The sequence below is a fragment of the Protopterus annectens genome, chromosome 16.part0 (assembly GCF_019279795.1).
Source record: "Protopterus annectens isolate FY-2018-M chromosome 16.part0, PAN1.0, whole genome shotgun sequence".
Lineage (NCBI taxonomy): Eukaryota > Metazoa > Chordata > Ceratodontiformes > Protopteridae > Protopterus > Protopterus annectens.
Genome location: NC_056750.1, coordinates 803,766,710 through 803,781,481, shown reverse-complemented (window position 1 = coordinate 803,781,481; position 14,772 = coordinate 803,766,710). Strand labels below are relative to the sequence as shown.

At 44.5% G+C, this 14,772-nt stretch overlaps 1 protein-coding gene across 1 annotated transcript in view; it reads left to right on the top strand.

Annotated features, from left to right (window-relative positions):
* Positions 1–14,772, top strand: part of FKBP15 (FKBP prolyl isomerase family member 15) — a 1,242,294-nt gene that overhangs the window by 997,971 nt on the left and 229,551 nt on the right. Inside the window, exon 27 of the mRNA XM_044057970.1 lies at positions 2,084–3,009. Coding sequence (XP_043913905.1) covers positions 2,084–3,009 — 926 coding nt within the window. The remainder of the gene's footprint in view (positions 1–2,083; positions 3,010–14,772) is intronic.

Below are 14,772 nucleotides of genomic sequence, written 5' to 3'. Positions count from 1 at the left end.
TGATTCCCCCTTTTTCCTCTTCTGTTTTGGTAAAACAGTTTATGAAGGGAGTATTATATGAGAACCCCTTGTCAACAAATTTCTTCTTTCTGGGATATCTATTATGTTTTAAAAAATTGACCTTACCACCATTTGAACCAGCAGCTCATGCTGATCTTAAGTTCATTAAGCAAAAAAAAATTTCCAGATTAAGGTCTGACATCTGAAAGGCTAGTTTGGTGGTGGAACAACTTTTTCTGATTTCCACAGGTATAGGATTGTGACATGCATTATTTCTTCTGTAATGCTGTGAGTGGTTGAATAATTTAATCCTAACCAGCATGTTTTTCTCCCTGGGTTCTGTCAGCACCATAGAATTAAAGATTGGCAATAATTCGTACCTTGGATGTGCTTCAGCAGCTAAAATCTTATCTTGATTGAATAAAGCCCTTTAGGAAGACCAAAAGGCTTTTCACTCCCTTATATGGGGCATTTAAAGGTTACTAAGCAAACTATTGCATGTTGATTGTCCTCTGGTGTTTTTTTATTGCACCCACTATAGCGAGACAAATCCAGGCAAGTTAAAGGCACATCCCACTATGGACTTCACCCCTCTACACTAGCATTTTGGAAAGAGGTGAACTCTGAAAATGTTCTAGAAGTAACGGCATGGTCCTCTGTCCGTACTTGTATGAAGCACTAGAAACTGGATGCCTATTCTAGATGATCCAGAGCAGGTTTTGCTAGTACTTTTCTCCATGTGCTCCTGGACCTGTGTCTTGGAGCCTCCCAGGTTGGGTAAGATTTGGGACTCTACCCATATACCAGTAAGGCAGTGTGATTGATGAACATAGTACAATTCTTTAAGTTCCACTTATCTATAGCAGTAGATGCTCAGAAAACAAACTGCCTTACTGGCAGTACCCCTTCCATCCCACCTCTCTTTGAGTTGGATGTACATCATCTATGGTTGAAGGTTGTTGCTGTTTTTTTGTTTAGCAGCTTTTGATGTGTGTGTGGGTTGGCTTTGGTTTGGAGCAGTAGATGTTAGTAAATTTTGCATTTTTCCATCTGCTGTTCTGTTTAGGCCAAAGGAAAAACTGAGTGCTGTTGTCTGTGACTATGAAGGTCTATCATGCTGTAGCAGCTTATTGGTCCTTCACAGTCACAGACAAACAGTGGGAAAAGCCTGAAGCTTTGAGAGACTGCCAGAAGGAGTGTAGCAGGGCATAGCTATTCACATACCAGAAAGGCAGCATGTTCTGTGAACTTCTACTGTTACAGGGTAGTGGAACTTTGCCAACTGTACTTAATCCAGAATATTTCTAGGTTGCACAGAAATGTTCTAGGTTGTGGTGGATTCCTGAACAGCTCCATAAGTGTGTCTTTGCTCACACTTTTGAGATGTCACTAGATAGCTGTAGAACTGTATTTTTAATACACTGCACCTACACACGTGTGTGCCCTTGCACACCGAAATTGTGGACTGCTTGACCACACTGTAGTCTCACTGGTTACTTCCCTGTCCCTTTGACTTGGTGATCTGCAACTTCTTCCCTTCTGCTTTGAAGAATGTGTGTTAAACTCCCTTTTGTGTGTTTTTCACCTCCAGACTTCTTTGCATATTGCCATTTACACTGTAGCTGCCGTGTGGTCATTATGTGTAATCCCTTCTTGAATGGATTTTTTTTGAAGGTGACTGTAACTTTCTCTTTCAAATGTTCTCCATCCTCCATCATGGTGCTGGTGGCATTTGAAGTCATTAAATCTGTTATATCGGTTGTAATTTAGCAGCACATTGCAAGCTATGTGAAGTTGCCCAGATAAGGTCATGTCATGGGAAACATCCTTTGATCCGTATATTTGAGCTATGAGCCATAAGAGGATTGTGCTTATATTTAACTTCCTACAATGTTATTAATGCCTGTTTATAAACTAGTCTGTGTAAGCATGTGTTTATGGTCCACACATGGATCTGAGGCATCAAGGTACTGTGGGTAAGTTGAGAAATGCCCTTAATAATGAATTTTGTTTGCAATAGAAACTTTTTTCGGGAGAGGGTATTTTATATACTGAAGTAATTATTTTGTGTCTTCCTACTTAGACAGTGACATTACAACTTTTGGATGGACAGCAGGATTCTGCAGTGGCAAAGAGTGACAGTGAGGATGAAGATGAGGAGGAGGAAGAGGAAGTAGAAGAGGAGCCAGAGCAAGAAGTTAAAATTAGAGCAGAAGTTACTCAACTAGAAGCAATACCTAAAGAAACTACAGCAGAAGGAACGGAAGAAATCTTAGTTCCTGCTCAGCCTCAGAGCAGATCTACCAAGACAGTAACTCCAACTCAAACTGAAATCACAGAAACTACTATGTTACGGTTGCATTATGATGGCCATCAACAGTCTGCTGAAAAACTTGAGTCAGATCATGAAATTAAAGTACAAGAAATACCCACAGACTCGCTTTCTGAATCCATGAAGGACAGTGCCCCAGACTTTAAAGAGCAGAGAGTCTCTGAACTAACAGAGGAACTGCCTCATGAAGCTCTATCCCATGATCCTCCCGGTTTGAATTCCACAAACGATGAACATTTAACAGATAAAACTGAACAGGACAAGGGAGTGGAGGTCAAAGATCAACAGGTTGAAAATACTTCAGTTACACTAGCTTCTGTGTCAGAATGTGCAGAGACTGTAAAATCAGAAATTATGCAAAGTGACAAAAGTAGGAATTCACAAATAACCACTTATGACACAGATGGCTTGACCAAAGGTATCTTTGTGCAAACAGAGTCTGAACTATTAACTGTTAATCAGAAAAAAGAAAAGTTGTCATCGGAGAATGAAACCAGCCCTTCTATCTCTGCATCTGATCCTCTGAAAGAGATTCTCAAAGTCCCTGAGGGGCAGCCTTTCGAAGACAAGCTTGTTTCTGATAAAAATGGGTTGAACATAGTGGAAATAGACTCTGATCAAGGCCATCCTCCTTCAGAAACAAAGGCAGAGCAAAAACAAAGTTCCGCCCATTCCAGGTTAGCTATCTTTTCATTATAGAGTATACAACTTCACAGCAAATAAAAGGATTCTGTTAATGGTATTGACAAGTAACTGTGCCAGTACAGTTACAATAGAAACAGATGGGAGATTTGTAGAATTTAAATAATTGTCCAGAAGGATAGCATGTTGAGAGGCATAACCATTGATTCAGTTTAGGAAAAATGTTTATGATGTCTCAAAATGGTGGCGTTACCAGTCTTCCTTTATTATATGAGATATCAAAGAGCTTTTCAAGCGTTAATAAAAGCAATCATGATTGTGGAACTGAGTAGCAACACTGGAGCTTAACAGTCTCATTCCTCAGAGATGCAGAAAATATCAAATTAAACCAATGTGCATGTTTGTGCTGAATGTTTATATGCACTGAAGAATTTCAAGAATTCCCAAGAGCCATGTGATGGTGACAGTGCTATTAGGTCCTGCATTATTCTTAGGTTCATATGTAGGTAATAAATGACATTGAGTGTGCAGCAGTGGCATTCTGGGATAAAGCTCTGGTTGTGGCCTAGGTAATCGGAGTTTGAATAGTGGCTTGGGCATAGGCAAAGGAAGACAGGAGTACCCAGTCTTGAGAGAAGTGAGGGACTGTGGGATGCTGTTCAGTTCTCCCCACTGCTGCATTAGATGACCAAGCTTCTGCTGATGAGTGGAGGGAGGTCATGATGGGGGTTTGACTGCAGACCAGCATGGCTGTGACCGCTTAGTCCAGTGAGGATTGTCAGGTGCATGTGGTGGAAGAAGTAAGTGCCTGTGATGGGACAGAGGTGGTCCTTGTAGTGCTGCAGGTGTCCACATCACTACCATCAGTGGGGTTAGGTTGATAAATAATGCTCTATTTGCCAAGATGCTGCCAAGAGCTGCCTGGATAACAAGCCCCTCCCCAGACAGCTTTTACAGTAGGAAATTTGGTTTGAGTTCTCCTATCCCTAAGGAATTAATGGGCTCTGTCAGCAGACAGAGGGGAGGATATAGGGAAAAAAACAAATCATTGAAGTTAATGCAAGGCCACACATGTAACTGAGAGGCTTATTGTAGCAATGTCTCATGAAGAAAACAGTGTTGCTTGCAGGATTGACTGCTTGCATAGTAGCAGGATTTCCATCCAGCTGTCCTGTCAAAACTGAACATGAGAAGCCAGAGAGCTAAGAAGGGATAGCAAAGTGAGCATGTGCAAATGGGATGTCACCCTGAGAATAGAAGGTGGACATGAGTGAAAACCTATAGTAGCATGATGAATGACTTTGAGGGTGTAGGCATTGTTGGCAGAGTTTGCTTTGAGTATTTGCTCTGTGCAGATACAGTGTAACCTGTCTTCAGTAATATCAGTTGGGAATATAGCTGAAGGAAAATTGAGGTTACATTTTAAAAGAAGTTTACTTTTAAGAAAGAGTTAAGTCTGCGCATTGACATTCCAGATGATGAAAAGAAAGCATAAAAGGTTTTAAGACAATGTGTGATGTCTCATTGGAACAGTAATGCTCTGTAATATAGTAAGTTGTCAGACGGTGTGGCTATTACTCCTTGTCCAAATGCTTTGGGACTGAAAAAAAAATAGGTGCCTTATTCAAGATGTGTGATGCTGCAGCACTCCTCCCCAACCCTTTTTTCTAATTTTTGACACCTTTATTGACTCATCACTTAGAACATTAGCAAACCTACATTTATGTAAAAGAAAATGAACCATATTAACATATTCCCAAACATTATACATCACATATATTCCTTTGAATGTTTATCATCAGTCCAGTATTATATAAGATGATCAATTCCTGCCTTCCCTTAAACATCATTCCTCCTACAAAACCTTATTCTTCCATTTTTTCTGTTTGCTTCTACTTTTTTCTAAAGATCCCACTTCCAGTTCTTTTATTTCTGTTAAAATATTCAATACTTCAAATACAGTTGGATTAGATTGCCATTTTATACTAATTGTTTTTTTAACAGCCACCAGAATTAAACTTAAAAAGGCCTCACTATGCCTAGGCAATCTAGTTATACCTATTTGCTCACCCAGTATTTCTGACAGAGTACTATGTAGGTAATTTTTAGTCTGCCAGGTCATTACACTCCCAGAACATATGTTCTTAGTTACCTCCTTCATCACACCTCAAACAGTTGCAATCTACCTGAGGAAAAATTATTTTTGAGTCTGCAAACACTACCTCGCAAAAATCCTAAATCTTCTAAACTTTGTTGCATATTTGGGAGCTATCCATATCTCCTCCCAGTTTTTCCTAGTGAATTGCTCTTCTAGTCTCTCTTCCCAGTCTTTTCTCATATTCTCTGATTCCTATAGATGTCCTTCTATTCCCATGTTGCAGTATTTCTTCACATTTGGGTTTTCTCCTCTTGCTGCTCGAACATCTGGCCATTATACAAAAGTTTTCATTCACTGTATGGTGCGTTGGACATCTGACTCGACTAGCATAATGTGGGCCATAAAAGTGACTTCTGCACACACCACCCCTCAGAACCACTCAGCCGCCAGTTGAACATCAGGTGTTCCTGCCATCCCAGCTGTCATATTTAGGAGAAACCAGTTAAGTGCCATGTTGGGGAACATTTCAGTTATTTTATTTTATTTTATTTAATGCCTATTCATGTCATCCAGAAAGGGCAAGTGTGTAAGTGTGGCTGGCAGATACCCCACAAGGATGCCCACGTTCACTTTCTCTTCTGTTTAGGTTGGTCGCACGGCTTCAAGGCCTGTTCCATTTGTGAGGCATTTCTGCCCAAAAACTTGCGCATCTATCTGCATGCGCTGAATCTCTACCTAGAAAATCAACGACTGAAGCAAATAGCCTTAAGTATGGAGGGTTATGCTGACGTACCAGCCGAACCACAAAAAAAGAAGGCCAAGGTGCCCAGGCTTACCTCTACTGTTTGCACTTCCTGTGTCCAACCCTCAGCTTCTGGCCAATGTTGGTCTGGTAGAGGATCCGGGCTCCACCAATTCGGATTTAAGTGGTACCTCCATGGAAGCCACACGATCCTGCGTGGAGGGCACTTCCGTTGAGGATTTACTAACGTCGGTCTCCAATGCTGGGGGTAGTGGTTCTGGTAGGTCCTTTGGATCCCTCCAGTTCCTTACAGTCGCCTGATTTCAGGCCTTCCTCCCTTCAGATGCCTGCCAGGCGTCTCAAGAGAAAGGAAAAAACTAAGCACATCTCTTCTCCTGAAAGCATGCCTGATTGGCAGGCCTTCAGCCAAAGTTTGTTTAATGCCTTCATGGCCTTACGGCCTTCCACTACAGGGACTCCTACGATGCCTCTTCCTATCCTGAGCCCAAGGTCTCAAACATCTGACCCATCCATGAGGGAAGAAGAGGATTTTTCTGATACTTCATCTGAGGAATCACTCTCCTGTACCTCTCAGCTTCCTTCTCCCTTGGGGTATGGCTCCACAGAGAAAGAATCCATTGACACTGACTCACCGGCTGAGGATTTGACCTTTTGTGAAACCATTGCCAAGATGAAATAATATTTTAAGTGGGAATCCTCTGAAATGACTGAGGTTCAAAAAAGGTATTATGACCTCATTCAGATGGATTCCCCAATCCCTACTGCTGTCCCCCCAATTCTGCCTGCCTTCCTGGATGCCTTCTCCTCAGCATCCTTGAGCCCTGATTCTCAACCCCCTGCTCCACACAGGCCTGATAGATTTTATAAAGTCCCTGAAACTGCAAAGTATCTTGTAAAGTGTCCTCCAAACCATTCTCCCTGCTGACAAAGACAGGAAAACCATGGAGCGTCTGGGTAAGAAACTTTACACTTCTGCTACTCTGGGCTTCAGGGCTAAAAACTACCAGACATACATGGCTAAATATGCCTTATCTCTCCTGGAGAAAGCCTCCAATGAATTGTCTGAGATGCCAGATTTTGCTGCCAAAGCCTAAATGTCTTCCCTTCTGGCTTTTGCCTCCCAAGTCATCAGGCATGCTATAAAGTGCAGTTATGATGCTGCTGAAACCTCAGCTAGGTCAGCAGCATTAGCATCTGCCTTGAGAAGATACTCATGGCTATATCTCCAGCCCATTCCAGATGACTTTAGGGCAAAGCTGATTGATGCCGCCCTGGACAACACAGCTTTGTTCGGTACTAAAGTGGCTGATTTATTTAAGTCACTACAGCAAAAGGGGAAAGAGATACAGGATTTAAAACACCTGCTACTCTCCCCATCCCAAAATTCTAAAGGAAACTACCCTGCTAAAACTCAGTTTATTAGAAAGCACTCTCGGCCTGCTGCTCCCATTAGGTCTAGAAAAACAACCAGGAAGCAACCCCATCCTGCTAGAACTTCCTCCTCCTCTAGCCAGAGGCCACCCTTTCAAGACAGGGCAGGTACTGTTTGACTACCTGCCATCTCTGAAACCCTCACAGCCTCCTTCCTTCTCCCTCTGTCAGGTCGTCTCTCTCACTGTCTTCATGTGTGGACATCCATCACATCAGACGGGGTCTATATTAGATATACGAAAGTTGATCTTACCCAACGCTGACATCAAAAATCCCGGAACTCGAAACTGCAATTGTGGGCGGCTGTGCCTCCCACACTCCCCGCTAAATATATATTCCAACTCCGAGATCGCACTACAGTGAGGAAAGGGCAAATATTCCCATCTTCACTGTACTGTGATCTCACAATTCCGGTTTCGGGTTCCGGGATTTTCGCTCATGTTAGCGTTCGGTAAGATAAACTTTTGTTTATCTAATATAGACCCCATCAGACAAATGGGTCCTTTCAGTCATTCAAAACGGGTACTTTATGACCCAGCTTATGCCCCCAAAGCGAAAGGGTATACCACAACCTCCAAAACAACAGCTACACCTAGCAGCCAGTACTACAAACCCTGCTAGACCAAGGCACTATCGAAATAGTGCCACTGGCTGCAAAAGGGTGAGTTTTCTACTCCAGGATTTTCCTAGTCCCAGGAAAAGATGGTCCTTTGAGACCAGTTCTGGATCTCTTTCTTATAAGCCTTTTCCTTCATGTTCCTACTTTCAGGATGTTGACCTTACCAACCCTTTTCCCACTACTACTTCCCCAAGGATTCATGGCCACCTTAGATATAAAAGATGCCTATCTTCACATCCCCATCAAGCCCAGTTTCAAGAAATGCCTGAGGTTTTCCGTGGGCCTTTTTCACTTTCAATTCTCTGCCTTGTCGTTTGGGCTTTCCACTGCACCGAGGGTATTCATCTAATGTCTGGTTCCAGTTATTTCCCTATCTGGGTGACCTGCTTGTACAGGCAGACTGCAAGGAGACCCTCCATGCATGTTCTTCGTGTTTCACTGTTGCAGTCATCACACTTGGGTTATCTGCCTGCAGGTAGCCCTCAATCAGCCCAAATACCAGAGACTTAGTATTTCTGCATCGGATGCTGTCGCTCCTAGACTAACGTCAGGTCGTCAGGGGTATAAAAACAGGCAGCCGACACCATTACATCAGTCTTTCTTGCCGAGGAGCCTGAAGCAGAAGCAGTTCGCAAGTGCCAGTCGGCCACTACCTGAATTTTCGTTTTCAAATTGAATAATCCTGAAGTCTTCTAAAGCTAAGTACCCCGTTGGGGATCCTTTTTTCTTGCTCTAACCGATGTCAGGAAAAAGTCAACAATTGTCTTGTCTGTGGAATGCAAATACCTCTCAGAGATTTTCATTCTTACTGCGTCACCTGTTTAGGCCCAGACCACGACGTCCCCGCTGTGAGTTTTGTGCCTTAACGCCCGAACCATTCGTCATTGGGCTCTCTCTGTCGCTAAATTCTTTTGCTCCCGATGTCCGTATTCTGAAATGGCTTTGGTAAGCCATCTGACTACTGATATTCCGAAAAAACATAAGGATAAAGACAGACCGCTTAGGTCCAAAACTGCTGATGATGCTTCTGTTAAGCTAGTCGCCAGTCCGCCGGTACTCAGTGAGGTGCCTTCCCTCTGTTGAGACCCATTTGGAGTCCGATATGCAGCGAGATGCTTCTTCGACTATGGAACCTGCGGATGTCTCTACCTTGCATGGGTCTGGAGCCGCTGTGCAGGCACCAGCTTCTGAGGCAGTTCTTCGATCTACCGATGTTCGAATCAAACCAACAACTTCATTTCTAACCAAAACTACCGAGTTTCTTAGGCCCAGAGTGCGCACTATGCCTAGAAAACAGACGACCAAAGCCCATGCTTCCATGCCACAAAAACAATTGCTTAGAATGGCTGAAGACCTTATTACGCTGATTAGGGGAAGTCAGCCTTCCCCTGCAAAGAGGCAAAGAATCCAGTCCCCTTCAGCTCCTACAGACCAGGAGTCTGATGACTCTGAGATTTCTGATTATGAAGACATGCCGCTATCTGCCTATGAGGATTCAGATGCAGAGGAATCCATTCCCTCTGCCTCCCCTCCAGAGGATTTTTCTTTTGGTGAAACATTGCATACTTTGAGAGCATTTCCATTGGGAATGCCAAGACTATCCTCAGTCCAAAAAGAGACTCAGAGAATTTTTAGAGTTGCCTCAGCACAGGCCTTTAGCTGTACCCCCCTGTCCTGGATGTTGTGGATGATGTTTTTTATGGAATCCAGTCTTACTCCTTACCTCTGGCCCCTAGGAAACCAGACAGGTACTATAGAGTACATTATACTCAAGTTTCTTTTCAAGAATCCTACTGCTGACCCAGAGATTATTTCCCAGGGGCCTAAAGGTATCAAGGCTACTACAGCCAAGATTCCCACCCCTTTGGATAGGCATTCTAGAGCTTTGGACAGATGGGATAAGAAGCGGTATATACCTCTGAAACTCTTGCTATTAAGGCATTGAATTGCCAGTTTCACATGCTGAAGTACCAGCAGCATATTATGAAACTCATTAAACAAAAGGGAGTAGCTTTTCCAGACTGTGCAGAAAATAAATAATTGCAGGTGCTTATGCACCCTGCAAGCCAAGTCAATAAGCATACTTGCAGTGTGGCTTTGATACCTTAGAAGCATCTTGCAGGGCAGCAGTCACTGGCTCTGTACTAAAAAGACATGCTTGGCTGAAGGAGCAGACCTTGCCAGATCATGTCAAATCAAAATTACTAGAAGCACTTTTGAATAAGGACTGTTTGGCACCAAAGCATAAGAGGTTCTTAAAAAGATGGAAGAAAAGGCTAAATATATGCAGACTGCTAAAGAATTTTTAGAAGTGCAACTCCCTAGATTCAGTAGGCATTGTCCTTCAAAACACTGGTCCTTTCCAGCCCCCTCCAGGCGATCTCAAACAAGACCCAGGGGAAACGGACCACCCAAACTACAGTCTCAGGATATGCAGAGATCTAAGCAATGGAGTGCCCCCACCCCTAAAGCAGGGAGTGGTAAGCCACTTCCTTATGGAAAAGCTCACAATGACTCCCTTGCTCCACTTCCCAGCCCTGTCCTTGTGCCCCTAGGAGGAAAAATTGACCTTCATGCAAAAAACTGGATGTCCATCACCCAGGACCAATGGGTCCTCAACATCGTATCCCAGGGGTACAACTTTTTTTTTCCATTCACTGCCAACCCCAAGCAGGTTTCCAGACCTTCCTCCAAACCAGTGGGCAGAGGCTCAAAACCAAGTTCTTTCCCTGCTCAATATCAGAGCTATTCAGCCTGTTCCAGTAGAACAGTGGTGTCAAGGATACTACTCCAGACTCTTCCTGGTACCCAGGAAAGAGGGCTCTTGGCGCCCAATCCTGGATCTTTCAATTCTCAACCCCTTCCTGGTCGTACCAAAATGCAAAATGCTTACCCTGCAATAGCTTCGTCTTAGCCAAGGATGCCTGGTTTAGTCACCCTAGATTTAAAAGAAGCCTTACCTGCACATCCCCTTAAGGGAGCATGCAAGAAGTATCTACGTTTCAGGGCAGGATCTATGCATTATCAGTTTTCTGCACTTCCATTTGGCTTATCTACTGTGCCCAGGGTATTCACAAAATGCTTGGCTCCAGCCATTGCATACTGCAGGCAGAAAAATATCCAAATGTACCCATACTTGGACTGCCTGATTCCGGCAGACGGTCAGCAATTGCTGCTGCAGCACCTGGCATTTGTAAAAAACCTTCTCACTTCCTTGGGGTAGACCATCAAAGGAAAGAGATCAAAACTGGTACCCAGTCAAGCGACACAACTTCCCAGATGGCATTCCTCACTTCAGAAAAACAAGTCTGACGGACTGCTAAAAACAATTGGCCACCAGAACCCAGCTATCTGCAAGAAAAATACTGCAAGCCCTAGGGTTCATAGCCTCATGTATACTGCTAATTCCATATGCAAGAATGCATATGAGGAAACTTCAGTGGTACTTAAAAAGTCTTTGGTGCCAACATTCTCAGGACCTGGAAACCGTCATTCCTATCATACCCTGTCTAAGGACAGAGTTATTTGGTGGGCAGAAGCATGCAACCACAACAAGGGACTGCCATTTACTTAACCCCACGCCGCCCAGACCCAACCCGCAGATGCATCAGACTATGCATGGGGGGCTCACATGGCTGGCAAATGTATTAGGGGCCACTGGAGCCCAAGTCTAATTCATTGCACATCAACCAAAAAGAGATGCTAGCTGTACAGAATGCCCTGACAGCTTTCAGATTCCTACTCTTTCTAGGACAACTGCTGATAAAAACAGACGACAATACAGTTATGTGGTACATCAACAAGCAGGGGAGAACCCATTCCTACCCACTGTGCAGGTTAGCCATGGCCCTGTGGAACACGGCCTTGGACATTCAAGTCCAACTACAAGCTCAGTTCCTGCCAGGCAAACAAAACTCACTGGCAGACTACTTAAGCAGAAATCTCCTAGACCCACGAGTGGAAATTGGAGCCCAGCACCTTCAACCTTCTGATTCAGAAATGGGGGGACCCCAGAGGTGGATTTCTTTGCCTCCCCCTACAACCACCAGTTCAGCAAATTCAGCACCAGGAACCCTCACAGTAGGGCCTGTAAAGTATATTCCCTATCCTTTCAGTGGGAAAACCTCTCAATCTATGCTTTTCCCCCTCTGCCCCTTCTCTCAAGAGTATTACTCAAGGTAAAACAAGACAGGCCAAGGACAATTATGATTGCCCTGGACTGGCCACGCCAACACTAGTAGCCACTCCTGTACAGCTTGACAGTGGTGCCACCCTGGCACCTACACCAGACCCCAACCCTGCTCGCTCTCAGCAGGATGGACAGATTTTGCATCCACAATTGCAAACCCTAAATATTGCAGCCTGGCTTATTCTTTGAGTACTCCACCAGCAACCCTAAGCAAACAGGTGCTGGACGTCATCCTTGAAGTGAGAAGGCCCAGTACAAGGAAATCCTATGCTTATAAGTGGAAAAGGTATTGTTCTTGGATTCAGTCTAAAGGAGAGGACACAGCACTGCCCTCCTTACCTCTAATCCTGGATTACCTAGCAATACACTCCACAGAGGCCTATCCTTCTCCATTAAGATCCATGCCTCTGCTATCTGGGCTTATTACAGCACTAAGCCACCTCTGTTTTCTCACCCTCTCATCAAACAGTTCCTGAGAGGGGCAAACAACTTAAGGCCACCAATGAGAGCACCCGCCCCTGTTTGGGACCTTAACTTTGTACTGGAAAAGCTCATGTGTCCCCCCTTTGAACCTGCTGCTTCAGCAGAGTTAAAATTCCTCTCTTGGAAAACAGCGTTGCTTCTAGCCATCACTTCAGCTAGAAGAGTGTCTGAGCTACAAACACTGATGGCTGTGGAACCCTTCATTATTTTCCATGCTGACCGGGTTTCCCTCAGCACTAACCCTTCCTTTATGCCTAAAGTGGTGTCCAGTGTGGCTCTCAACCAATCCATCCATTTGCCAACCTTCTTCTCTAATTCTCAAAATAAAGGGGAAAGGATCCTGCACTCTTTGGACGTGCACAGACAGCTCAGATTCTACCTTAATAGGACTAAGCCCTTCAGAAAATCTGACCAGTTACTAGTCAGATTTGCAACAGGGGTAGAGGATAAGGCCATTTCAAAGCAAACCATTTCCAAATGGATAGCACACTGCATCCATTTTTGCTAAAAGCACCATGGAAAACCAACCCCTCAGGGGCTCAGAACACATTCCACTAGGGCAACGTCTACCTCTACAGCATTTCTTAGGGGAGTCCCTACCAGGGACATCCTGGAAGCTGCTACCTGGAGTTATGTACACACCTTCACCAAGCATTACCACCTGCCTGTCTTTTCCAAATCCAGGGTAGGTTTTGCTACAGCAGTCTTGCAAGGCCTACTAGACAGCCCTAACTCTTCTTGACTGCCTCCACCCTTCCTCAGCTTTGGGAATCCACCCAAGTGTGATGACTGCAACAGTGAAACACAAAGAACATAGTACAGTTGTGTACACTTACCATAAATGTAGATGTTCGAGTGTATTCACTGTTGCATTCCTGGTTTCCCTTCCCCCAGACCCTGGTTTTCTCCATCTCTCTCTCTCCTCTCTATGGCTATTACTACTGGTATTGGTATTTACTTTTTACTGGTGGTGTTTTCCCCACCATAACTTAGCTCTGTATTTGGGGGCTCCAGATATTTGGGGCAAGAAAAACTGATGTAATGCCGTCGGATGCCTGTTTTTATACCCCTGACGTCAGTCCAGGAGCGACAGCATCCGACACAGAAATACTATGTCTCTGGTATTCAGGCTGACTAAGGGCTACCTGCAGGCAGATAACCCAAGTGTGATGACTGCAGCAGTGAATACACTTGAACATCTACATTTATGGTAAGTGTACACAGCTGTACTTTCTTGCCACTTCCCTTCTGCATTCCCTGGGATTTCAGATCAAGTTACCAAAATTCCACCTGGAACCTTCTCAAGTCATTGTCCTGGGGTGCAGGATTCGCACAGACATCATGAGAGTCTACCTTCCCCAAAAAAAGGTGGAAAGCTTGGCAGATCATCTGCTAATGGTCTTTCAGGCAGCAGAATGACAGCAAGACAGTACCTCCGGCTCCTGGGCTACATGGCATTGTTACAATTAGCAAGACTCCATATGAGAAAGTTGCAATGGTACCTAAGGTCACTCTGGACCCAGCACTGACACCCCTTGGAGTACAGGATTCCCCTCCTGCCCTGCCTCAAACTAGAAATCCAGTGATGGTTGAAGCAAGTGAACCTCAACCCAGGTTTTCCCCTCCAACCACCCCAACCCAAGCAGAGCTTGCACACAGATGCCTCAGACTTGGGCTGGGGAGCAACTTTGAGCCATCTGAAAGTGTAGGGACTGTAGCCAGAGCCACACAAAAAGGAAATACATCAATGTCTGAGAAATAAGGGTAATTCTTCTGGTCCTTTGGGCCTTACAAACCTATCTACAACAGGGACCTCTAAAGATCTTTACAGACAATACCACAGTGCTGTGGTAGCTCAGCAAACACAAGGGGACCTAATCTTACTTTGCAGACTAGCTCTCCTAGTGTGGGAACTGGCCACCTCCAGGGAGTTACCCAGCAGGTGGTCTACATTCCTTCACTGCAGGACACCCAGGCAGACTCTCTCAGCAGACCCATCACAAAAAAACACGAATGGATGCTGCACAGGGATGTTTTCCTGGACCTAGCCCACCGGTGGCATACACCTCAAATAGACCTATTTGCCTCTTCCATCAACAGGCAACTTCCTTACTTCTGCACCAGGTTTCCACACCATCAGGCAATGGCAACAGATGCCTTCTTAATCTCTTGGAAGAGGAAGTTTCTCTATGCATCCCCCCCTTCCCACATGTAC